The sequence below is a fragment of the Tachyglossus aculeatus genome, chromosome X2 (genome assembly GCF_015852505.1).
Source record: "Tachyglossus aculeatus isolate mTacAcu1 chromosome X2, mTacAcu1.pri, whole genome shotgun sequence".
NCBI classification, from domain to species: domain Eukaryota; kingdom Metazoa; phylum Chordata; class Mammalia; order Monotremata; family Tachyglossidae; genus Tachyglossus; species Tachyglossus aculeatus.
Genome location: NC_052100.1, coordinates 28,548,571 through 28,573,897, shown reverse-complemented (window position 1 = coordinate 28,573,897; position 25,327 = coordinate 28,548,571). Strand labels below are relative to the sequence as shown.

The 25,327-nt window shown below is 46.1% G+C and overlaps 1 protein-coding gene across 1 annotated transcript in view; it reads right to left on the bottom strand.

The window, feature by feature from the left end:
- Nucleotides 1–10,984: 10,984 nt before the first annotated feature.
- The window catches only part of CDKAL1 (CDK5 regulatory subunit associated protein 1 like 1), a 340,204-nt gene continuing 325,861 nt past the window's right edge, over nt 10,985–25,327 (bottom strand). Inside the window, exon 16 of the mRNA XM_038770667.1 lies at nt 10,985–11,756. Coding sequence (XP_038626595.1) covers nt 11,580–11,756 — 177 coding nt within the window. The 3' untranslated portion in view covers nt 10,985–11,579. The remainder of the gene's footprint in view (nt 11,757–25,327) is intronic.

Sequence of the window (25,327 nt, the reverse complement as noted above, 5' to 3'; positions counted from 1 at the left end):
ATTAACAAATACCACAACTATATTATTATTATTATCTGCCCTACCTGAACCCACAGAGCCCAGATCCAGAGGCCTGGGTGGTTTCGGGCAGTGGGTGGGGTTTAGCTGTCTGGAGAGGGTGTCGTCGACCCATTTTCCTCAGCGTGTCTGGAGCCGGGGTGTCAGAGAACGATTTTGTGCCTGTGCATTTTTTTCCCTTGATATTTTCCCCCCAAGAAAGATGACATCCCAAATGATGGATTGTAACAGGGCCGGAAATTAATGAGATGGGGGTGTAGACGACAGTTTTGTCGCTGGTCATGACTGTGGGTCTCTTTTCCACGCATCAAGTGCATTTCTCAGGAGAATGAGACGCAAATATATCGACTCTTTATTTATTTATTTTACCTGTACATATCTATTCTATTTATTTTATTTTGTTAGTATGTTTGGTTTTGTTCTCTGTCTCCACTGCTGGGTAGGGACTGTCTCTATATGTTACCAACTTGTACTTCCCAAGTGCTTAGTACAGTGCTCTGCACACAGTAAGCGCTCAATAAATACGATTGATGATGATGATGATGACTCTTTTCCCTCTCCCAGTGAAGTGGGCCTCAAAACAGCAAAACTCCGCCTGGGAGAAACAGACACCAACATCTAGGAATTATAATGAGAAGAAATGCACCAGTTACTGCAGACACATCAGGGACTGAGCGAGGGTGTGAAGTCTGTTAAAATGGATAAATTACTGCCTTGTGACCTTAGGCAAGCCGTTAACTTCTCTGTGCCTCAGTTTCCTCACCTTTAAAATGGAGACTCTATAACTGTTCTCCCTCCCCCTTAGACTGTGAGCCCCAAGAGGGACAGGGACTGTGTCTGTCCTGATTATCTTGCATCCCTGATGAGAACTCACCTAGTGTGGGACCTTGGGTAAGTCATTTCACCACTCTGGGCTTCAGTTCCTTCATCTATAAAATGGAGATAAGATACTTGCTCTCCCTACCTTTCAGACTGTGAACACCAGGTAGAACGGGGACTGCATATCCAAATTGTGTTTCCCAAGCACTTAGTACAGTGCTCTGCACACAGTAAGCGCTCAATAAATACGATTGAATGAATGAATTAATTAATCAATCAATCGTATTTATTGAGCACTTTCTGTGTGCAAAACACTGTATTAAGCCCTTGAGAGAGTACAACACAATAATATAACACTCAGTGGAAAGAACACGGGCTTTGGAGTCAGAGGTCATGGGTTCAAATTCCGGCTCCGCCACTTGTCAGCTGTGTGACTTTGGGCAAGTCACTTCACTTCTCTGGGCCTCAGTTCCCTCATCTGTAAAATGGGGATTAAGACTGTGAGCCCCCCATGGGACAACCTGATCACCTTGTAACCTCCCCAGCACTTAGAACAGTGCTTTGCACATAGCAAGCGCTTGATAAATGCCATTATTATTATTATTATAACAGACATATTCCCTGCCTCCAAGGATGTTGCAGTCTAGAGGATCTGATTATCTTGTCTCTACCTTAATGTCGGACTTGTAAAGCATTCACTATATGCCAGACACTATACTAAGCGCTGGGATACATACAAGATGATGGGCTTGGATGTAATCTTTGTCCTTAATGAGGCTTCCAGTCTAAGGAGGATGGAGAGCTCAGTGGTTTGACTCCTAATAAATGCTTAATTGACCTCATAACAATAATAACCTTTGAGGCTTTGAAAGATCATCAAATCTATTTTATATTCAGGGCAGTAACTCAAGTACTTCAGAGCAATTGAGTAGCTAACTGATCGCTACTGAAAATTCTCCATCAATTGAAAATATCACAGTCATTCCTAGAAGAGGGAAATGTAAGCTCCGTGTTAGTTAACAAATGTAGTTCTAACACGGAGCTTAGAACTACATTTGTTAACTAAACTATCTGGCTGGTATTCAAGTCGGGGTTATGCTATTATTTATTATTTATCAAATAATAAGCCAAGTCAGGAATAACGGTTGCTAGGCAATAAACATAAGACTTCGTGTCATGAACGAAGTTTATTTTCACAAGACGCTCCAAATCCAATAAAGTGTCACCAGTTGCAACAGCATGACAGTGACAGCGGTTCCATAGAGCAGAGCTGCTGATATTAGCAGAAAGCCAAGCAAACCCCCTAGATGTGGTTACAGTTGCAGGCTAGAACCACACAGCAAGAAGACACTTTCGGCCCCAGGTTTCATATTGCCTTGCAGTGATTTCCCCGAGGAATCAGTGGGGATTTATCAGTCGACAACCTGGACTGAAATCACTGTTTGTGACGTAAGGACTTGGGACAGCACGGGAGAAGCATTAAGTGCTTTCCCTGCCCTCAGGAAGCTTCTCCTCTAACTAAAGAAGGGTCAGATATTCCTGCTGACCGCCTTCCGTCACTCCTCAACTCCAGTGACCTCCTGCTCCACCCCACCTCACCCACTCACCAACTTGTACACACTTGATTTCATTATCTCTTGCCACTCCAAAATCCCTCTAACCACAACCTCTTCATCTGCCTTCTCTTCCACACTCCTCCTCCCCGCAAATCTGTGCTGTTCCTCCACAGAGACTTCTGATCTTTGGACCCCATCCAATTTTCTCAACTGATCCTGTCCCATTTAGCCTCTGTATTCAACCTACCTTCCCTCGATGACCAAATTGACGGTCTCAACACCCCTCTCTACTGAACTCAACTCATTCCCTAACCCTTTGTTGATCTCAGACCACTAGCCCATATCCCTGGATCTCTTCCAATGTCCCGCCTCCTTCTCCCGCCTGGCAGAAATCTAGACACCGGGCTAACTTTGTCCACTCCCTTCTGCCTTTCAAAGTCGTCCTGACTTTCTCCCTCTATTCATCCCCCCTCTCAGCCCCACAGCACTTATGTCCATATCTGTAATTGATTTATTTCTATTAATAATAATAATAATAATGACATTTATTAAGCACTTACTATGTGCAAAGCACTATTCTAAGCGCTGGGGAGGTTACAAGGTGATCAGGTTGTCCCCCGGGGCGGGGGGTGGGGGTGGGGGGGCCTCGCAGTCTTAATCCCCATTTTACAGATGAGGTAACTGAGACACAGAGAAGTTAAATGACTTGCCCAAAGTCACACAGCTATTAATGTCTCTCTCCCCCTCGAGACTGTAAGCTTGTTGGGGGCAGGGAATATGTCTGTTTATTGTTGTACTGAACTCTCCCAAGTGCTTAGTACAGTGCTCTGCACATGGTAAGCCCTCAATATATACGATTGACTGAGAGGGAAGGTGCCTAACTAGATTACCCCAACGCTTAGTACAGTGCTTGGCATATAGTAAAGAAAGAAGCAGCCTGGCTCAGTGGAAAGAGTAAGGGCTTTGGAGTCAGAGGTCATGGGTTCAAATCCCGGCTCTGCCAACTGTCAGCTGTGTGACTTGGGGCAAGTCACTTCACTTCTCTTTGCCTCACTTACCTCATCTGTAAAATGGGGATCAGGTGGGACAACCTGATCACCTTGTAATCTCCTCAGTGCTTAGAACAGTGCTTTCCACATAGTAAGCACTTAATAAATGCCCTTATTATTATTATAGTAAGTGCTAAACAAATACCACCATTATTATTATTATTATTATTTATTGCAGAGCACCATAGTAAGTAGTTGCAGTTTCTCTTGCATATTTCCGTTTCATCCACCAGTCTTACACATGTCCACACTGTGTGTGGAAACCATTCAGTGATTCACTCTTGGGTCACAGTGGTTTAGCACAGGACTGAAAAGAGTCAACAAATCTTGGGCTTGGAAGATACCCAGTGGGAAAAAAAACCTCTGACTTCAGTATTTACACTTTCTCAGGAATTATGGATTCATCAGCAACTTGGGAGCTTTTTTACAGTTTGAAAACGTCAAGAGCTGACAGCCTAATTTAGATACAGACTTCATGCCTCCGAACCTCTAATTGTCTACAGGCCTTTGGTATCTGAGATGCTTTCCAATCGGTTAATCAATCAGTGGCACTGTACCAGGCGCTTGTGAGAGTACAGTACAGCCGAATTGGTAGTCACGTTCCCTCCCCTCGAGGGAGGGAGACAGTCATTAAAATAAATAAACTACGGACATGGATATAAAAGCTGTGGGGCTGAGGGTGAATCTCACTCCTGGGTTCCTACCACTAAACCTTGCTCAATCTTCCCACCAAAGTGGGGGAAGCAGTGTGGCCTAGGGGATAGAGCATGTGCATGGGAGTCAGAGGACCTGGGTTCTAATCCTGGCTCCACCACTTGTCTGCTTGTGTGACCTTCCCTCCTTCCTCTCCCCCTCCTCCCCCTCTCCATCCCTCCCGCCTTACCTCCTTCCCCTCCCCACAGCACCTGTATATATGTATATATGTTTGTACATATTTATTACTCTATTTTTACTTGTACATATTTATTCTATTTATTTTATTTGGTTTATGTTTTGTTTTGTTGTCTGCCTCCCCCTTCTAGACTGTGAGCCCACTGTTTGGTAGGGACCGTCTCTGTATGTTGCCAACTTGTACTTCCCAAGCGCTTAGTACAGTGCTCTGCACACAGTAAGCGCTCAATAAATACGATTGAATGAATGAATGAATGAATGAATGACCTTGGGCAAGTCACTTCATTTCTCTGGGCCTCAGTTACCTCATTTATAAAATGGGGATAAAAGCCTCCTCCCTTGGATTGTGAGTCCCATGTGGGACAGGGAACTTTGTTCAACCTAATTGTGGCTCAGTGGAAAGAGCACGGGCTTTGGAGTCAGAGGTCATGGGCTCAAATCCCAGCTCTGCTGTGTGACTTTGGGCAAGTCACTTAACTTCTCTGGGCCTCAGTTACTTCATCTGTAAAATGGGGATTAAAACTGTGAGCCCTCTGTGGGACAATCTGATCACCTGTAACCTCCCCAGCACTTAGAACAGTGCTTTGCACTTAGTAAGTGCTTAACAAATACCATTATCATTATTATTATTATTATTATCATATCTACCCCTGCATTTAGGACAGTGCCTGGCACATCGTAAGTGATTTACAAGTACCATTAAGAAAAAAGTGTTCATTCTTTTAGACTGTGAGCCCACTGTTGGGTAGGGACTGTCTCTATATGTTGCCAACTTGTACTTCCCAAGCACTTAGTACAGTGCTCTGCACACAGTAAGCGCTCAATAAATACGACTGATTGATTGATTGATTGATTGATTGGTGATCAGACTGGCAAAAATTCCAGAATCAGCCAAGCCCCGATTTTCCGATTTGAAAAATGGGGTGCTTACATTCCTTACTTCTTCCTTCCAGGCGTTTCTGAGTTTGTATACAGCCCTGCATTGGAGGTGAGGCCTTTGTTCTGAACTCCAGATCCACTAATTTACCAAAGAACACTGGCCTCTCCATCTAAAATTAAGATAATAATTGGGATACTGGTTAAGTACTCACTATGTACCAAGCACTGGGGTAGATACGAGATAATCAGATCAGATACAGTCCCTTTCCCACATGGGCCTCACAGTCTAATGGGGAGGGAGACCAGATATTTAATCCCTATACTAATAATGTTATTATTATTTTTATTGTTAGCAATAATGATACTTGTTGAATGCTATGTGCCCAGCACAGAGGCAATACAGATCATCGGATCAGACAGTCCCTGTTCCACATGGGCCTCACGAAAGGGGAAGGAGAACAGATATCTCATCTCCATATTAATATTAATAACGATAGTAATTGTGGTATTTGTTAAGCACTTACTATGTGCCAAGCACTGTTCTAAGCACAGGGGTAATTGCACCAAAATTGTATCAGCCACACGGGGCTCACACTCTAAGGTAGAAGGGAGAATGGGTATTGAATCCCGATTCTGTGGATGAGGGAACTGAGGCACAGCGAAGTTAAGTGACTTGCCCAAGGTCACACAGCAGGGTAGTGGTGGAAATGGGATTAGAACCCAGATTACCCAACTTCCAGTCCTGTGCTCCTTCCTGCTCTGCTCTCCAGCCCAAACTCAGCAGTATTTTCTATCTATTCTTCCCTTATTCGGTTCCCGAAGCCATTGAAGTCCGATCGCACAGACCCCGGTGTCGCCCACAGCCTAAGAGAGTTAACACAGAATGCGCAGAGTGACGGGACACTATTAAAACACATCGGAGGTCTGGGAGGTTTGAAGCTGTCAGACCCCTCCGAATCGTGCCTGGAAGAGGAAATCTATTTTCATTCACACCCCAGCGGAAGATTAGCAGCTTGAAATCACTTTGACAGCGTCGGCTACTCTCTCGCGCACCGCAGAGAATTTTAATTCTGGTCTGTGAAATTGTAATTGCTTCTGGAGGAGAAGAAGGGGAGCCCGGGTAACGGCCACAGCCAAGCTCAATGTCAGAGTTGCCAGTTGCTGCCACATCCGATATCGCCGGCTGCTATTCACAGATCACTCCGGTTTACCGTATGGAAAGTTGAACCCGGGGGACGTGAGGCAAAATTAACAGAAGCTGTCAGGGCAGTGTGGACAGGCTTCCATGGAGGGGAAGGTACGTGTTCCTTCCCCCGGACCGCTGAAGCTAAGGGTTCCCACAGTGCGATTTTGGGGAACAGCGTGGGCAGCTCGGAGATGTCATCAGGATCAGGAAACGTGGGCCGCCGTGGCCTGATGAAGTATAAACGGCCCATTTCTCCTGACGGCTTTCTGGTGACAAGACAAAGAGAAAAATCAGGCCCAGAGGCAAAATTGGCATGATGAAGACGTGGAACGGGGCAGAATGGAAGTCTGAAAAATCCACTGCTGAATTGATGGAATTTAAGCAATTCTTCGTTGACCATCTTTTAAGCGAACGGAGCTTACAGCTTTCAAAGAAAAATAATGTTAGTGGCATTTTTGGAGCACTTACCTTGCTCCAATCACTGTGCTAAGACCTGGGGTATCAAGGGAGGATGGGCGATGCTAGAATCGCCCCTTTCCAGGCAGCAGGAAAAAACGAAGCAGGGCTCAGCAAGCGTGTAAGGTTAAGGGTGAATTGGCAGAATAGCTTGGTGGAAAAAGCTTGGGAATAGGAGTCAGAAGACCTGGGTTCTAATCCAGCTCTGGTGCTGGCCTGCTGTATGAGTTTGGGTAAGCCACTTGGCCTCCCTGGGCCTTAGTTTCCTCATGAGTGACAAGAGAATAACATTTTTGCAACTTTCAGGGGTGTTGAACTACTATTACTACTACTACTAGTAATAATAATAATAATTATGGTATTTGGTAAGTGCTTGTTATGTGCCCAGCACTGTAGTAAGTTAAGCACTGGGGTAGATATGAGATAATTAGGTATTTGTTAAGTGCTTACTATGGGCTAGGCACTGCCTGGGGTGGATACAAGCAAATTGGGCTGGACACATTCCCTGTCCCATGTGGGGCTCACAATCTCGAACCGCATTTTACAGATGAGGTAACTGAGGCACAGAGAAGTGAAATGACTTACCCAAGATCACGCAGCCGACAAGCAGCAGAGTATATTGCACTGGGCTCATAATCTAACTGAGGACAGGTAGAGAATCCCCATTTTACAGATGAGGAAACTGAGACCCAGAGAAGTTAAGTGACTCGGCCAAGGTCACCCAGTAGGCAAGTCGGAGAGTGGAAATTCAAACCCAGGTCTCCTGACTCCCAACCCCAAGGCTCTATCCACCCTGCCTCTCTTTTTCTTATGTCCTCTAACCACTTAGTACAGTGCTCTGCACACCCAGTAAGCACTCAATAAATACCAATTGATTGTAAGCTCCCCCTAGACTGTACGCTCATGTGGGCAGGGAATGTGTGTGTTCTGTTGTTGTATTGTACTCTCCCAAGTGCTTAGTACAGTGCTTTGCGCCCAGTAAGTGCTCAATAAATATTACTGATTGACTGATTCAACCAGAGGAAGGCATTTCTGTGTGATGATGATGATTGTATTTGTTAAGCGCCATGTGCCAAGCACTGTTCTCAGTGCTGGGGTAGATACAAGGTAATCAGGTTGTCCCATGTGGGGCTCACAGTCAATCAATCAATCAATCAATCAATTGTATTTATTGAGCGCTTACTGTGTGCAGAGCACTTGGGAAGTACAAGTTGGCAACATATAGAGACAGTCCCTACCCAACAGTGGGCTCAGAGTCTAAAAGGGGGAGACAGTCCCCATCCCCATTTTACAGATAAGATCACTGAGGCCCAGAGAAGCAATGCGGCTTTCCCCAAGGTCACACGGCAGCGAATGTGTCTGTTACATTGCATAGTGCTCTGCGCAGGGTAAGTGCTCAATAAATACGATTGACTGAACGACTGTCCAGAGAACTAGCCGGTGTGAACTGCCCCAGGAAATCCCGACAAAAGGACCAGAAGGAAATTCTCCTCCTTGTCCCTGCCTCCCACAGGCTTCTTTGGCTTTATTTCTTTTATTGCTTCCTAATGCAGCTCTACAGCCTGCCTGCCAGCGCTTTCCGGGGCTTCCTTTCGGGAGCCATTCAAAGAGATCTCCATCTGCCCCAGACCACTGCATCTCAGAACCTCCGGGAAAATAGGACTGGGGGAGAAAATGCTGGAACACAGTCCCGAGGCCTGTTTCCTTTATTTTGAAACGTTTGTAAAATCCCTCCAGTTTGTACGTTTGATGAGAGGAAAAGAGAAACTCGTTTTTCTGACTCTTCCAGGACAGTTCTGCCTTCGGCATTCTCCCGGAGATAATTCTGTAAAGAACTAAAAAGCCAGCATGCACCTCCACAGAGCGAAACTCCCCCCGGCCCACTTCGGAGGAAGTCATTAAAATGAGCCACGGCACATTTGAAAAATGACTTTACTCACTCGCTGAGGTTTTGCAAACCTCCAGAGTTGTGTTTATCATTTCCTCTCTGCCAAGAATCAAATCAGGGGACTGCTGAATTTCTGCCATACCCCTATCATTTTCTCCAGAAAGACTTCAGGAAATAATACAGCCTCTTCTGATGCAATTTTCAGATGAACATTTTAACCCCCAAACTCAAAATTAGAGGGCTGGAAATATGGAATCAGAGAAAATGAGGATTATGTGGCCTGAGGGGGTGATCATTGTTATTTTCATTACTATTATCGTGGTATTTGTAAAGCGCTTAATATATGCATAGTCATATTCTAAGCGCTGGGATAGATGCAAGTTAATCGGATCAGAAAATAGTCCCTGTCCCACATGGGATTCACAGTCTAAGTTGGAAGGTGATCACATCACCAATCAGTCAATCCTATTTACTGAGTGCTTACTGAGTGCAGAGCAGTCTACTAAGTGCTCGGGAGAGTACAACGTAACAGGGTTGGTAAACACATTCCCTATCCACAGAGACTAGTCTGGCTTATTGTGGGTAGGGATGATTCTGTTGTATTGTGCTCTTCCAAGCACTTAGTATGTAGCAAGCACTCAATAAATACGATCGATGGATTGGCACACAGTAAGCGCTTAACCAATACCATTAAAGAAAAAAAAGCCCATTCCCATCCAGGGTCTGGCTTTTCTCTCATACAAATGTTCCAGTTCTCACAGGAATGCAGACTCACAAACGTTGGACAAAAACTCAAACAGACGTCGGAGAACGGGTCACCGGTCCACTCCAAGGAGTTTAAAATTTGCCTTCGGGTACATTAAATATTAATCTGGGTTGCAGCTAATCCCTATAAAGAGTGAGGAAAAAATGGGGTTAAGACTGTTTCCCCCCACCCCACTCTTCCCTTCTGATCCACACATTCGAAGGCATTGAGGCAAAAATGGCAAATACTCTCTTATTAGGCACCAGATTTCCTTGAAACCTGGGGGACTGGATCAGCAAACCCAGCTCGGTTTGTCTCCCCCTTCTAGATTGTGAGCCCACTGTTGGGTAGGGACCGTCTATATGTTGCCAACTTGTACTTCCCAAGCGCTTAGTACAGTGCACACAGTAAGCGCTCAATAAATACAATTGAATGAATGAATGAATGAATGAAAGGTTTTGTGAGATCCGCAGAAAGCTGCGGCTACCTCAAGAGGTACGAAACACGCTTCGGAGGACCCTGGTTCTTGGCTCAAATAACAGACGATTATGGTTTTGACACTGCGGACACACCAAATACAGCCCTCAATACCTGTTCTGCCCCTCCAGAGTCTAAGCTCATTGTGGGCAGGGAATGTGTCTGCTATATTGTTGTATTGGAATTATAATAACGACAATAATAACAATAATTATGGTACTTGTTCAATACTTACTATGTGCCAAGCACTGTTGTTAAGTATTGGGGTAGGTACAAGTTAATCAGGTTGGACACAACCTGTACTCTCCCCAGTGCTTAGCACAGTGCTCTGCCCAACATAAATACTCAATAAATATAATTGACTGTCTCCTCCGACCTTAGAATGTGAACCCTCTATGGGACAGGGACTGTGTCTGACCTGATTACCTTGTATAGCTAAGTATATTGCCTGGCACAAATATCACTATTATTATTAGTAATAGTAGTAGTACTGGTAATAATAATAAAATAATAATAATAATGGAGTTTCTTTGAAAGGCACAGGGCTGTGAAGCAACTCCCTGAGTTTGGCAGGAAGAAACAACACGGTGGACGGATAAACAGCTCTGAAAAATGTAACCATCCATGGAAATCAAATCAATCAGCATTCAGTTCATACCTACTGGTGTTCGCCCCCACCTCGCCCCAAGATCCATCTACATAATAATAATAATAATAATAATAATAATAATAATAATGGCATTTATTAAGCGCTTACTACATGCAAAGCACTGTTCTAAGCGCTGGGGAGGTTACAAGATGATCAGGTTGTCCCACAGGGTGCTCACAGTCTTCATCCCCATTTGACAGATGAGGTAACTGAGGCCCAGAGAAGTGAAGTGACTCGCCCAAAGTCACCCCGCTGGCAAGTGGCAGAGCCAGGATTTGAACCCATGACCTGACTCCAAAGCCTGTGCCCTTTCCACTGAGCCACGCTCAGTCCAGTAATGACTTTTTACAGTTATAGAAAGAGATCCACAATTTAACTATAATAACATTCCATTTATTATGCTTTATAATAGTTGGAAAATAATGATGTTCTCTCTATTTATAGAAAAAGTCGATCTCTTCATTATAGCCGACGGTTATAGAGGTGGAAATAAATGCCCGGGCTTTTATGTGCCGAGTCAGAAAGCGACCAGGTTGGTGGTGGTCAGACAGATGATCCCCATTGACATTCCAGGGGTTGGGTGAATGCAAATGATGACGGGGAAGGGGTGATTTTTTTCTCCAACTTTTAATAAAGCTTCAAAAATCCTTCGCATACAAAGGCCCGACGTTTTCTTCAGACACTTCCCTCCGCCGGGACCCTTCCGGCCGCGAATTGATAACGTGCAGGGAATCGCCGCCTGAATCCCTTGCTGAAAACAGATCCGGAGTGGAAGAACTTGGAGGGGATGATGTGGGCGGCACCCCCGGGGGGGCTCGGGACCAAATCCCCGGACAACAATTCTCGGAGTAAAGGCAGGGCCCGTGTTTCCGGGTGGAGGAAGGAGTGGCGGGTGGGATGAGGAGAAAACGTCACTCTTTTATTAGGTGATCATGGCTGCTGGTCTTTCTTGGGAAGGCTGAGGCGTTACTGGTAGGTCTTCAAAACCAGGGCAACAAGGACGGCAAGTAAAATCAGGATGACAGTCAATATTGCCTGCCTGCCATCTTGTCGCACCCCTCCCGGCCTCTGAGGTGCTGTCCGGATCGCCGCCCCAGGGTGGGCTTTGGGGCCTGAGCCGTTTTCCAGCACCTGCTTGAATTCCTGCAGAGAAAGGAAGAAGCAGATTTAATCCGTGGTATTTATCGAGCTCTTGGTGCAGAGCACTCTACTAAGCGCTCAGGAGGGTGCAATACAATAGAGTTGCCCACAACGAGCTTCTAGTCCAGAAATTTTTTCAGGGTACGGCCCCAATAATAATAATGATGGCATTTATTACGCGCTTACTATGTGCAAAGCACTGTTCTAAGCGCTGGGGAGGTTACAAGGTGATCAGGTTGTCCCACGGGGGGCTCACAGTCTTCATCCCCATTTTACAGATGAGGGAACTGAGGCCCAGAGAAGTGACTTGCCCAAAGTCACCCAGCTGACAATTGGCGGAGCCGGGATTTGAACCCATGACCTCTGACTCCAAAGCCCGGGCTCTTTTCCATTGAGCCACGCTGCTTCTCAATCCCGGGAAAGATTAGTATTGACTGACAGGAACGATAGCAGGAATGATGCTACAGGATCATGATACAGGAAGCAGCGTGGCTCAGTGGAAAGGGCCCGGGCTTTGGGGTCAGAGGTCGTGGGTTCAAATCCCGGCTCCGTCAGCTGTCAGCTATGTGACTTTGGGCAAGTCACTTAACTTCTCTGTGTCTCAGTTCCCTCATCTGTAAAATGGGGATTAAAACTTGTGAGCCCCCCGTGGGACAACCTGATCACCTTGTAACCTCCCTAGAGCTTAGAACAGTGCTTGGCACATAGTAATTATAGCCATTTTGTCTCTGGCTGGGACCCCAATCAATCAATCACTTGAACAATCGTATTTATTGAGTGCTTACTGTGTGCAGAGCACTGTACTAAGGGGTTGGAGGTTTTTATAACCCCAGAGGGTGATGCTCGAAGCCTAATGTGTGACAAGGGTCCTTGGCTATTTCTCTGGCTCTGTCTTGCACAGAAAGTAAAGGGAATAGTTAACAGAGCTGAAAACACACGCACCTCTTTAATTCTTTTTTCCAGTTATTATTTCAATTTCCACACTTTGATCCTGCTGGTTGTAGGGCTGTAAAGTCCTTTGGGGGCAGGGACCGTTCCTACCAACTGTACTGAACTCTCTTCAAGCGCAATGTACCAGGGATTGTGTCTTATCTGATTGTATTGGAGCTAAAGTGGTTAGCCCAGTGTTTGCGACATAGTAAATGCCTAACAAATACCACGATTATTATTACTCTACAGTGCTCTGGTTAGGGTTAGAGTACGGCCAGGGTTAGGATTAAGGTTTAAAGATTAAGGGAAGGCAAAAAGATGCTGAAAAATTAGGTATTAGAGTCCTGGAGGCACAAGATGAGAGTTACAGCTAAATGACATTTTCGCCCAAATGATTACATGAGAATGGACCCTTATGGTGTGTATATGGTTGGACAGTTATTCATCAATTCACTGATGAAATAAGGAGCACTTGCGATGTGAATCGCGGGTGATGAATTCCCAATTACGAAATGAAAGAAAAGAAGACATTCAACGCTTTCCATCTGTTTCACTCAATGGTCAATGCACAGAGAAAGCTCTGTAAACTCAGGAATTAGAAACCATTACTAGAGCGTTTACACATTAGTCTCTACTGGTACAGCAATTGCCATCCAAGACCCCAAGCTAATTTGCCTTCTTATCAATCTATAGAGTGTAAATTGTGCGGGATTTTATTAGGCATTAAAGCAAACTTCCCCGTGTCTCTGCTTCATTTCTGAGTCCCTTTTGAAGAAATCACACTCAGAGCACTCCAACAGTCAGTCTTTTTTAGCCAATTTGTCCTAAGGGGTGACTTCAAATCCAGGAAAATACTCTTTGGGAATCGAGGTTCAAATTCCTTGTTGCCTCTGATTTTAAGCAAGTCAGCCCCATGTAGCCTGGGGTGGGGGGAGTCAGCTGGGAAAGAGAGGAAGAGGATATGTTTGAGCATAGCCCACCCTGGAAGCTAGATTAAAAGAGAAGCTTCTTCCATTGACAGTGCTGTTTGGAGGCTATAATAGGGTGCGGGAACAGGCTCAGACACTATTTTCAGCTTTTTCTTTGTCATCGCCTCACTTGATTTTCTAATAAGTTCAATTTGACCTTGTTGTTTCAACTCGCAAATTGCTTTCATTTGTGCCCGCATGCGTGAATTACTTCAGAGGCAGTGCGGGCCAAGGCGGCAGCCCAAACAGACAGCTCGGTCTTCGCTCTCCCTCGCCTTCGCCCCCGGCGCTGGAGTGGCAGGTGCTACTTCCCGGTCTTTCTCTCAGCAGAACAAAAAGGAGACGGCTGGACCGGGCCAACTGACCGTGTGGTCAGGACCGCACGGGTTCAGAATTTTCACCTAACGGCTTGTCTTCTCGTGACATCCGCAAAACGTGATTTTCTTTGCCGTCGCAGGAGCCCGGATGGTTTTGTGCGTCTGGTGCTACTGCCCCTCCCACGGAGGAGCCCCCCGCTCCCCCAAATCTGACCTGCCTTTGAATCCGGGATGACCCGCATAAGGCCCATGGCACGCGAAAATGTTGCAAGATGTGTTTTAATGAGGAGCAGTTGGTGTGGTTATGCTCCAGTGGAAGACGAGTCGGGAAGAAGGCTCCACCTGCCCACTCCATCTTGTGGCCCAGGAGCCCCTCTCCCCATCCCTTCTTGCCCAGCGTGTCACAGCGCTTCGTCTGCTACTCTCAACCCCCGACAGGCAGCCTTCCCCACTCTCAATAAGCGTTTACTACATGCCAGGCACTCTACTAAGCGCTGGGGTAGATACAAATTAATCAGGTTGGACCCAATCCCTGTCCCATATGGGGCTCACAATCTTCATCCCCATTTTACAGTTGAGGTAACTGAGGCCCGGAGAAGTGAAGTGAATGGCCCAAGGTCACGCACCTCTACGTGAGGCTGAATGCCGGGTTGGGGGTAGGAGGGCAGGCGGTCTTTGGGTTGACAATGCCACTCAATCTTGAAAACCATTTTCTCCCAGAAGCAGCACTGTAAACAGTCAGTCGATCATATTTACTGAGCGCTTACTGTGTGCAGAGCACTGTACTAAGCACTAGGGAGAGTACAATATAAAAATATAAGAGACACGTTCCCTGCTCACAACAAGTTTACAGTCTTGAGGGAGAGACGCACATTAATAGAAATGAATAAAATTACTGGGGAGTGCTCCCCGCCTTCCTCCATCTCAACCACTGTGACTTGTAAACTTGCTTCTCTGCCTCCCACATGCCTGCAGAGATTTATGTGTAAATGTAGATAAATAAAATACATATGTATATGTATAAAAACGATGTATAGCTGTATGCATTTGTTACCACTTTGCCTAATGAGAGCTGTCTGGTTACATTTAAAACACATTTCCAAATAAACATTTTCTTAGAGAAGCAGCGTGGCTCAGTGGAAAGAGCACGGGCTTTGGAGTCAGAGGTCATGGGTTCGAATCCAGCCTCTGCCGATTGTCAGCTGTGTGACTTTGGGCAAGTCACTTAACTTCTCTGTGCCTCAGTTCCTTCATCTGTAAAATGGGGCTGAAGACTCTGAGCCCCCCGTGGGACAACCTGATCACCTTGTAATCTTCCCAGCGCTTAGAACAGTGCTTTGCACATAGTAAGCGCTTAACAAATGCCATTATTATTATTATTATTATTATTAAAATATGACCAAGAAGTTCACATTTGGTTGGATGATCACAGATTTTTGATATGTATATTTATGTGTACACATACACACCAGAAAGAGAGCATGGAAACACTCACTATAAGCCCCATCTGTGTGCTTAGAATCCAAAGGGAAATGGCAGAGTGAATTCTGAGTGCTTTGTTTGTCTTTTTTTGACCCAAATTACACTTTTGAACACTCGGAAAACATCCTTCAAATAGTTTATCCCCATGATGCTCATTCTCGTCAACCTCTCTTTTCAGTACCTCTCTGGAGAGAAACCATTATAAATGAAGCCATGCTGAACTGAGAATTTCTCCTGCCACGAAAAATCCCAGACCAAACCATCCGTGGGCTCCAACTGACGGTCCCACACAATCACTAGGAAACAGAAATAGCCCCGAGCTTCAGGGAGGAGAAAGAGCATCTGTAAACCCAGTATCCTGGACTGGATCCTCGATTAGAAACTGTGCTCGGTCCTGATTTGGGTCCTGGCCCGAATCCTGGTCTGCCTTTCATCCTGTCTCAAGGCTAGCGATAGTAAACAGACGGCTCTGCTAATAAGGGGTCCTATAAATTATTAAACCGTGTACTGGAGGATCAAATGCATTTCCGATGATTTTCAGCATCACTCTGCCTTGACACCTGCCAACTGTGTATATTTTGTGGGCTTCTTCACAGACCCATCGATTCCTGCCTTTCTGACGCCCGCCTTGCAAGCTTTAATTTCGCTGCATGAAAGGAACACATCATCCCATCAAAACCCAAGGTGTCGATCACGGCCTGGCCGTCTAGAAGATCTGGTTTTGTGTTAGTCGACGAAGACTTTCGCTCTGAGGTGGAGTTTCTATGGATTCCAAACATTTCTTCTACGCGGATTTCTTTCACGGCTCCGGGGCCCTGTTAAGAGCTTGAAGTATTAGCTAACCACGGCGAACGGCTACTTGACTGCACAGTGCTCGAGAGAAATTAGACTTTGGATGCTATCCTTTCAGGGGAAAAAGGCAGAAATGCGCTGCATCATTCAGTTTGAAGAGCCCTGACCTTAGGGAATGGAAACCGAGCCCACTGTCACCCATGGGAGACTGTCCATATTGGCGACCACACAGGGTGCCGCCGTGACGGAAAATCCTCTACAAGTGAACCGGAGGGTCCCGGGTTCGGGCAAACACCAATTGCAGGACTGGCACCCAACATGTGGTTATTGCCAACCACATTCTTTGCCTGCGATGGATTTCAGAGACTCCAAACAGAAGCCAAAGCAAGTCCAGGAATTTCCTCTGCTTTTTCCCTTTTTAAATGGTATTTGTTAAGCACTTACTCGGGTCACAGATTTTCGATTATGAGTATTTATGTGTACACACACAAACACACACACAAAGAGAGAGAGCATGCAAACACTCACTATAAACTCCATCTGTAGGCTTAAAATCCAAAGGGAATTGATAGAGTGAATTTTGAGAGTTTTGTGTTGCTTTTCTTCTTTGACCCAAATTATATTTTTTAACACTTGGAAAACATCCTGCGAATACTTTATAATAATAATGGCATTTATTAAGCGCTTACTATGTGCAAAGCACTGTTCTAAGCGTTGAGGAGGTTACAAAGTGATCAGGTTGTCCCACGGGGGGCTCACAGTCTTAATCCCCATTTTACAGATGAGGGAACTGAGGCCCAGAGAAGTGAAGTGACTTGCCCAAAGTCACACAGCTGACAATCATATTTGTTGAGCACTTAATGTGGGCAGAGCACTGTACTAAGCAGAGAAGCAGCGTGGCTCAGTGGAAAAGAGCACGGGCTTTGGTCATGGGTTCAAATCCCGGCTCCACCAAATGTCAGCTGTGTGACTTTGGGCAAGTCACTTCACTTCTCTGGGCCTCAGTTACCTCATCTGTAAAATGGGGATTAAGACTGTGAGCCCACCGTGGAACAATCTGGTCACCTTGTAACCTCCCCAGTGCTTAGAACAGTGCTTTGCACATAGTAAGCGCTTAATGAATGCTATCATTATTATTATTATTACTAAGTGCTTGGAAGAGTGCAATCCAACAATAAACATTCCCTGCCCAGAATGAACCTGGGAACTGGATTCTAGGGCTCAGTTATACAGTTCTTCCAAGGGCAAAGCAGGGGGGATACAATGCATAGGCAGGGGATGGGGGAGCCCACCCACTTGGCCACCTCCTCCTCCTCCTCCTCCTCAGCTCATCACCGTAGTATCATCACTGACACCTCCCTCTCACTCACCTCGTGCGTTTAGTCTGTAATTTGGTCCAGCTGGTTTTTCCTCTGCAATATCTCGCGGATTCGTCCATCCCTAAAACCTCCACCCTCGAACCCAGTCTCTTCGCCTAGGTTCTATACTACTGTAAACAAACCTCTTGCCTCCAGCCTTTCCAGTATTTCTTCCACACAGCTATAAAAATCATCTTTTCAAACATCCATCAGACTCATCCCCCCTCTTCTCAACAATCTCTCCACAGTTTTTCCAGTCCAACCAAAGCCACTGGGCTATTGGCTTCAAGGGTTTCCCTCCATCAGAAAACTCTTCCCCACATGGTCTCTTCTCCCTCTTCCTCCTCCTAAGCAAACAAACCTACACCTTCTCTCTCCCTTTCGGGCTTCCAGCCTCTTGTTCCTTCTTCCTGCCTTTTCTCCTGCTCAGATCTCCCCACCAGCTTCACCAAACTGCATCCTTTCCCTCCTCCAAGTCCTCCTAAAAAAGTCACCTCCTCTGAGAAGTGTTCCCTGATTACACCTCCAGAACCCCAGTTATGTATGTATCTGTTTGACTTGCTATTAATTATTCACCTGTGTCCCTTCTAGTCTAACCTGCTTTCCTATTTCAGCCCTCAGACATCCACATGATCATTTTTCCATTCTCTTTCCTCCTATCCGCAATTATTTCATGTCTGTTTCCCCCTCTTCTGGTAGAGTCTCAGCTCCTTGAGGACAGGAATCATGGCTAGTAATTAGACTGAACTCTCCCAAGCGCTTAGTACAGTGGTCTGCATACACTAAGGGCTCAATAAACACCATCATCATCATCATCATCAATCGTATTTATTGAGCGCTTACTATGTGCAGAGCACTGTACTAAGCGCTTGGGAAGTACAAATTGGCAACATATAGAGACAGTCCCTACCCAACAGTGGGCTCACAGTCTAAAAGGGGGAGACAGAGAACAAAACCAAACATACTAACAAAATAAAATAAATAGAATAGATATGTACAAATAAAATAAATAATAAATAGAGTAAAACGCCACTGATGGATCTCTGACTAAACTGTTCAGCTCCTTGAGGGCAGGACCTATGTCTTCTAACTCTATTGGGACTCTTCAAAGTACAGTGCTCTGTAAAGTAGGTGTTCTATCAATCTATTGATTGATTGATTATTCATATCCACTCTCTCAGGCTCTCTTTACTCCCTTTTCCTTAGTTCTCTCAGCACTGGGAATCTTTTCACCCACACAGTGGCAGACAAAGCTCTCCCACCCCCGAGCAATAATATCCCAAAGCTTTTTGCAGGGCCTGCCTTCTCCAGGGCACCAGAATCCAGTGATCAATAAGCAGCACTTTATCTCCTAAGACCCAGGGCTCTAGGTCTGATCCTTACTGCGGTTACAAATGCGTAAGTGATCAAAGGAAGCCATGGGTACTACAAGCATCAACGAGGAAACAGAAGGACCCGGAAGAATTACAACCGCTCTTTGCTCCGTTTTTCCTTTGTTGTTCCCGAGCACGGCTGACAGAGTTGGAATGGCTGTAATCATTTTTAATAGGCTGATCCATGATTGGATTTCCAGGCCTTTTCTATTATGTTTCCGGTTCTCTTCAGAGAGCTGCTCACCTCTAAGAGGCACATTTACTGAGCAGAGATGGCCCAGACTGACCCTATATACATAGGAGTCTCCCCCTCTAGACTGTAAGCTTGCTGTGGGTGGGGGAATCAATCAATCAATCGTATTTATTGAGCGCTTACTGTGTGCAGAGCACTGTATTAAGCGCTTGGGAAATACAAGTTGGCAACATATAGAGATGGTCCCTACCCAACAGTGGGCTCACAGTCTAGAAGGGGGAGACAGAGAACAAAACAAAACATATTAACAAAATAAAATAAATAGAATAGATATGTACAAGTAAAATAAATAGAGTAATAAATACGCACAAACATATATACATATACAGGTGCTGTGGGGAAGGGAAGGAGGTAAGGTTGGGGGGATGGAGAGGGGAAGGAGGGGAATGTGTCTACCAATTCTGTTAGATTGTTATACTGGACTCTATGCACAGTAAGCGCTCAATAAATATGATTAATGGATTGATTGATTAGAAAGAGAAAAAGGCGGCCTAGTGGAAAGAGCCCAGGCCTGCGAATCAGAGGACCCTTCTAATCCCAGCTCTGCCACTTATCTGCTGGGTGACCTTGGGCAAGTCCCTTCGCTTCTCTGTGCCTCTGTTTTCTCATCTGTAAAATGGATATGAAATCCTACTCGCGAAGCAGCGTGGCTCAGTGGAAAGAGCCCGGGCTTTGGAGTCAGAGGTCATGGGTTCAAATCCCAGCTCCGCCACTTGTCAGCTGTGTGACTTTGGGCAAGTCACTTCACTTCTCTGGGCCTCAGTTACCTCACCTGTAAAATGGGGATTAAGACTGTGAGCCCCACGTGGGACAATCTGATCACCCTGTAACTCTCCCAGTGCTTAGAACAGTGCTTTACACATAGTAAGCGCTTAATAAATGCCATCATTATTAGTAGTAGTAGTAGTAGTACTCCCTGCTACCTAGGCTATGAGTCCCATGCAGCACAGGGACCATATGCGCTGATAACCTTGTATCTAAGCGCAGTGCTTAGAACAGTGCCAGTGCTTAGAACAGTGCTTTGCACATAATAAGCGCTTAATAAATGCCATTATTATTATTATTATTATCTACCCTAGTGCTTACGACAGTGCTGAGCAAATACTAAGTGCTTAACAAATACCATTAATATTATTATGTTTTTTTCAAACGTGTTTGTTAAGTGCTTACTACGTGGCAGGCACTGTACTAAGCAGCAGCGTGGCTCAGTGGAAAGAGCCCGGGCTTTGGAGTAAGAGGTCATGGGTGCAAATCCTGGCTCTGCCAATTGTTAGCTGTGTGACTTTGGGCAAGTCACTTAACTTCTCCGTGCCTCAGTTACCTCCTCTGTAAAATGGGGATTAAGACTGTGAGCCCCCCGTGGGACAGCGTGATCACCTTGTAACCTCCCCAGCGCTTAGAACAGTGCTTTGCACATAGTAAGCACTTAATAAATGTCATGATCTCTCCCCCTTTTAGACTGTGAGCCCACTGTTGGGTAGGGACTGTCTCAATATGTTGCCAACTTGTACTTCCCAAGCGCTTAGTACAGTGCTCTGCACACAGTAAGCACTCAATAAATACGATTGATGATGATGATAATGACGATTATTATTATACAAGCTAATCAGGTTGGACACCGTCCCTGTTCCACATGGGGCTCACAGTCTTCACCCCCATTTTACAGAGGAGGTAACTGAGGCCCAGAGAAGTGAAGTGACTTACCCAAGGTCACACAGCAGACAAGTGACAGAGCCGGGATTAGAACCGGGTCCTTCACATCCCCAGGCCTGGGCTCTATCCACTGGGCCATGCTGCTTCTTATTATGACTACTTGGATTATTATTATCTGGGCCTGCTGGCGGCTCAAAGACAGCTGGGGTCACCTGTCCCCCTGGCTAACAGGGAGAAGAAACCGCCAGGTGACAGATCCAGCGTGGCTCAGTGGAAAGAGCCCGGGCTTTGGAGTCAGAGGTCAGGGGTTCGAATCCCGGCTCCGCCACATGTCGGCTGTGTGACCTTGGGCAAGTCACTTAACTTCTCTGAGCCCCAGTTACCTCATCTGTAAAATGGGGATTGACTGTGAGCCCCACGTGGGACAACCTGATCACCTTGTATCCCCCCCCCCAGCGCTTAGAACAGTGCTTTGCACATAGTAAGCGCTTAACAAATGCTATTATTATTATTATTATTATTGTGATGCCCTGAAATCAAAGCTGTTCGTCCAGGAATCTGGGCACTCCAATCGCCCGGTGGTTGACGTGGGAGGAGATGGAGAGGGGCATTGCATCGAGCTGTAGTACCGTTCCAAGAGACCACCTACCCCTCAAGGCCCTCTCACCCAGTAAAGCACTGTGCCAGCAGTAAGCACTCAATAAATACCACGGGTTGACTGACCGACACGAGGCCTGCGGGGGTGAATTCGGTTTTAGCAAGTGAAATGGTGCAACCCAGTCAATCAATCAATCAACCGTATTTATTGAGCGCTTACTGTGTGCAGAGCACTGTACTAAGCGCTTGGGAAGTACAAGTTGGCAACATATAGAAACAGTCCCTACCCAACAGTGGGCTCACAGTCTAAAAGGGGGAGACAGAGAACAAAACCAAACATACCAACAAAATAAAATAAATAGAATAGATATGTACAAGTAAAATAAATAAATAGAGTAATAAATATGTACAAATATATATACATATATACAGGTGCTGTGGGGAAGGGAAGGAGGTAAGATGGGGGGATGGAGAGGGGGGCGAGGGGGAGAGGAAGGTCGTAGAGCGAAATGGACAAGGCGCCGCCGACCAAAGTGTGGGCTGCCGACATGTCTTTTGGGCACAGCGGGGAAATGGTTAGATGTGGCTTGAAGGAAAAACACGTGGAATCAAAGAACCGTGCTCTGGTTTCAACTCTCCCTGCCTCCGCCTCACACTGCGGTTTGAAGAAGCCATTCTTATTTAAAAATCAACCAAGGACGGCTCGGTACACTTCTTACAAAACCACTTGGGACCGGAGCCAATATCTTGGGGTGTGGGGGGAAGGAGAAGTCGGAAGGAACACCCTCGTTGGCTCCTAACACGGTTAGCTGAGCTGTTTGAAATTAGATCCACTTTCAACGGCCTTAACTTAATTATTAAGCTGCATCTTAACCTCGTGAATGCAGTTTTCGTTTGCCTTCCAAACTGGCCCCGCCCGAATGGAGCCTTTCACTTCACTGGTTTGGGAAATGAGGACTGGCTGGGATGTTTTCCGTTGATTCTCTGGGGTGAGTCCCTGGAGGTGCCCTGTGGGTACCACTTGAATCCTGAATCCCGCCCCCCAACCCGCCACTGATTTTTGGTTTCCTCGTGGATGAAGCTGGGCTGCGTTCTTACACCCAGACCCTTCCCAGTCATCGGCAAGCTCTGTCCCATTTAAGTGGCTGAAGGCTTTTGGGAAAACCTCTCCCATGGTCCGGCGGAAAACTGGGAATAGTACGCCCCAAACCCCAAACAACAAAAAGGAGACAAAGCCGGGGGTTTGGTTTCAGTGAGCTGACCAGGGGTCCAAGAGAAAGAAGGAGATCAACGTGTGGCATGGCTTAGAGGAATAAAAACAGCCCTGGGATTCAGGAGACCCGGGTTCTAATTCCGGATCCCCCACTTATCTGCCGTGTCTCCCCGAGTAAGTCAGCGTGGCTCAGCGGAAAGAGCCCGGGCTTAGGAGTCAGAGGTCACGGGTTCAAATCCTGGCTCCGCCGCTTGTCACCTGTGTGACTGAGCAAGTCACTTAACTTCTCTGTGCCTCAGTTACCTCACCTGCAAAATGGGGATTAAGATTGTGAGCCTCAACCTGATCACCTTGTATCCTCCCCAGCGCTTAGAACAGTGCTTAAATGCCAAAATTATTAGTATTATAAGTCACTTGACATTTCCGTGCCTCAGTCTCCTCACCTGTGAAATGGGGATTAAATACCTGCTCTTCCTCCTGATTGGGCTGTAGACCCCATGTGGTATGGGGCTGGGTCTACTCTGCTTATCATGCATCTATCCCGGTCTTTAGCACAATGCTTGGCACATAGTAATTGCTGAACAAATTCAATAACAAAAACAACAACATAGTAAGCTCTTAACAAATACCACAATAGTAGTAATTATTATTATTATTGTTAATGACATTTCTGTAAGGCCTGTCAGTGTTCTATCTATGTTTAATGGGCCCCTTCTCTCTGTATCCCCCACTGGACTGTAATCTTGTTATGGGGAGGGATTCATTCATTTAATCGTATTTATTGAGCACCTACTGTGCGCAGAGCACTGTACTAGGCACTTGGAAGAGTACAATACAACAATAAACTGTCACGTTCCCTGTCCACAACAAGTTTACAGACCAGAGTCGGGGAGACAGACATTAGAGAAGCAGCGTGGCTCAGTGGAAAGAGCCCGGGCTTTGGAGTCAGGGCTCATGGCTCTGCCAATTGTCAGCTCTGTGACTTTGGGCAAGTCACTTAACTTCTCTGTGCCTCAGTGACCTCATCTGGAAAATGGGGATTAAGACTGTGAGCCCCCAGTGGGACAACCTGATCTAACTGTAACCTCCCCAGCGCTTAGAAGAGTGCTTTGCACGTAGTAAGCGCTTAATAAATGCCATTGTTATTATTATTATTATTATCAATAGGTTATTGCATCAGCCTCCCGGCTTCCTGTCTCTCCCCACTCCAGTCCATACTTCACTCTGCTGCCCGGATCATTTTTCTACAAAATTGTCAAGGTTGCGTCACTCTGCTCCTCAAGAAACTCCAGTGGTTGCCCATCTACCTCTGCATCAAACAAAAACTCCCGACCCTTGGCTTTAAAGCACTCCACCACCTTGTCCCCTCTTACCCCACGTCACTTCTTTCCTTCTCCAAACCAGCCCGCACACTTCCTCCTCTCACTGTGCCTCCAGTCTTGCTGTGGACCCCTAACCCATGTCCTGCCTCTCCCTGGAACATCCTCCCTCCTCAGATCAGACAATTATTCCTCCCCCCTTGAGGTCCCACCTCCTCCAAGAGGCCTTCCCAGACTAAGCCCCGCTTTTTCTCATCTCCTACTCTCTTCTGCATCACCCTGACTTGCTCCCTTGGCTCCTCCCCCCTCCCAGCCCATGTCCATATCTAAGCACTTAGTACGGTTCTCTGCATCCCAGAGGAAAATAGGGTCGGCCCATGCCCATTCATTCAATCATATTTACTGAGCGCTTACTGTGTGCAGAGCACTGTACTAAGCTCTTGGGAAGTCCAAGTTGGCAACATCTAGAGACGGTGCCTACCCAACAACAGGCTCACAGTCTAGAAGGGGGAGACGGACAACAAAACAAAACATGTGGACAGCTGTCAAATGCACAGTAACGCAAGACTTGACGAAGACTTGGGGTGCTCGCTGTAACTGCAGATTGTGGCAGACCCACAACCGAACAGCTGATAAAACACAACGCGAGAACTGCTGCAGCAGGATTTAGGGGAAGCAGTGTTGCCTAATGGACAGAGCCAGCCTGGGAGTCAGAAGGTCCTGGGTTCTAATCCTGACTCCGCCACTTGCCGGCTGTGTGGCCTCTGTCATGTTACTTCGCTTCTCTGGGCCTCAGTTCCCTCTGTAAAATGGGGAATATGGCTGTGAGCTCCAAGCGGGGCAGAGACTGTGTCCAACCTGATTAGCTTGTAACTACCCCAGCACCTAGTACTGTGCCTGGCACATAGTGAGCCCCGAACAAATACTATTAAAAAAACCCAACCTAACTCAAGTTGGCATTTTATAAAGCAAACATCGTGGAAGGGGAAGGCTTGGGGCAGAAAAATGTGATGCATTTTCTTGTAGTATAAGAGCTGATGAAAGGGCACTTCTCTTTACTCAGTATTTATTTGTGATAGTCTTGCCCTGAGCCATCCATTCTCAAATCATCACATGCGAAGGAATTTGGGAGAATGTAATTAAGTGGCCACCCCGGGCTGCCTTTCCTTCAAATGTGCATAAGTAATTTATCCAAGAAGATAAAAGTTTATGTACACATGCACCAATCACAAACCCACATATGATTGGAGGGGCGTGGGGGGGTTACTTATCTGTTAGGAAGGGTTTTCAGAACGCTAATTGGTTTCTGAAATTCACAG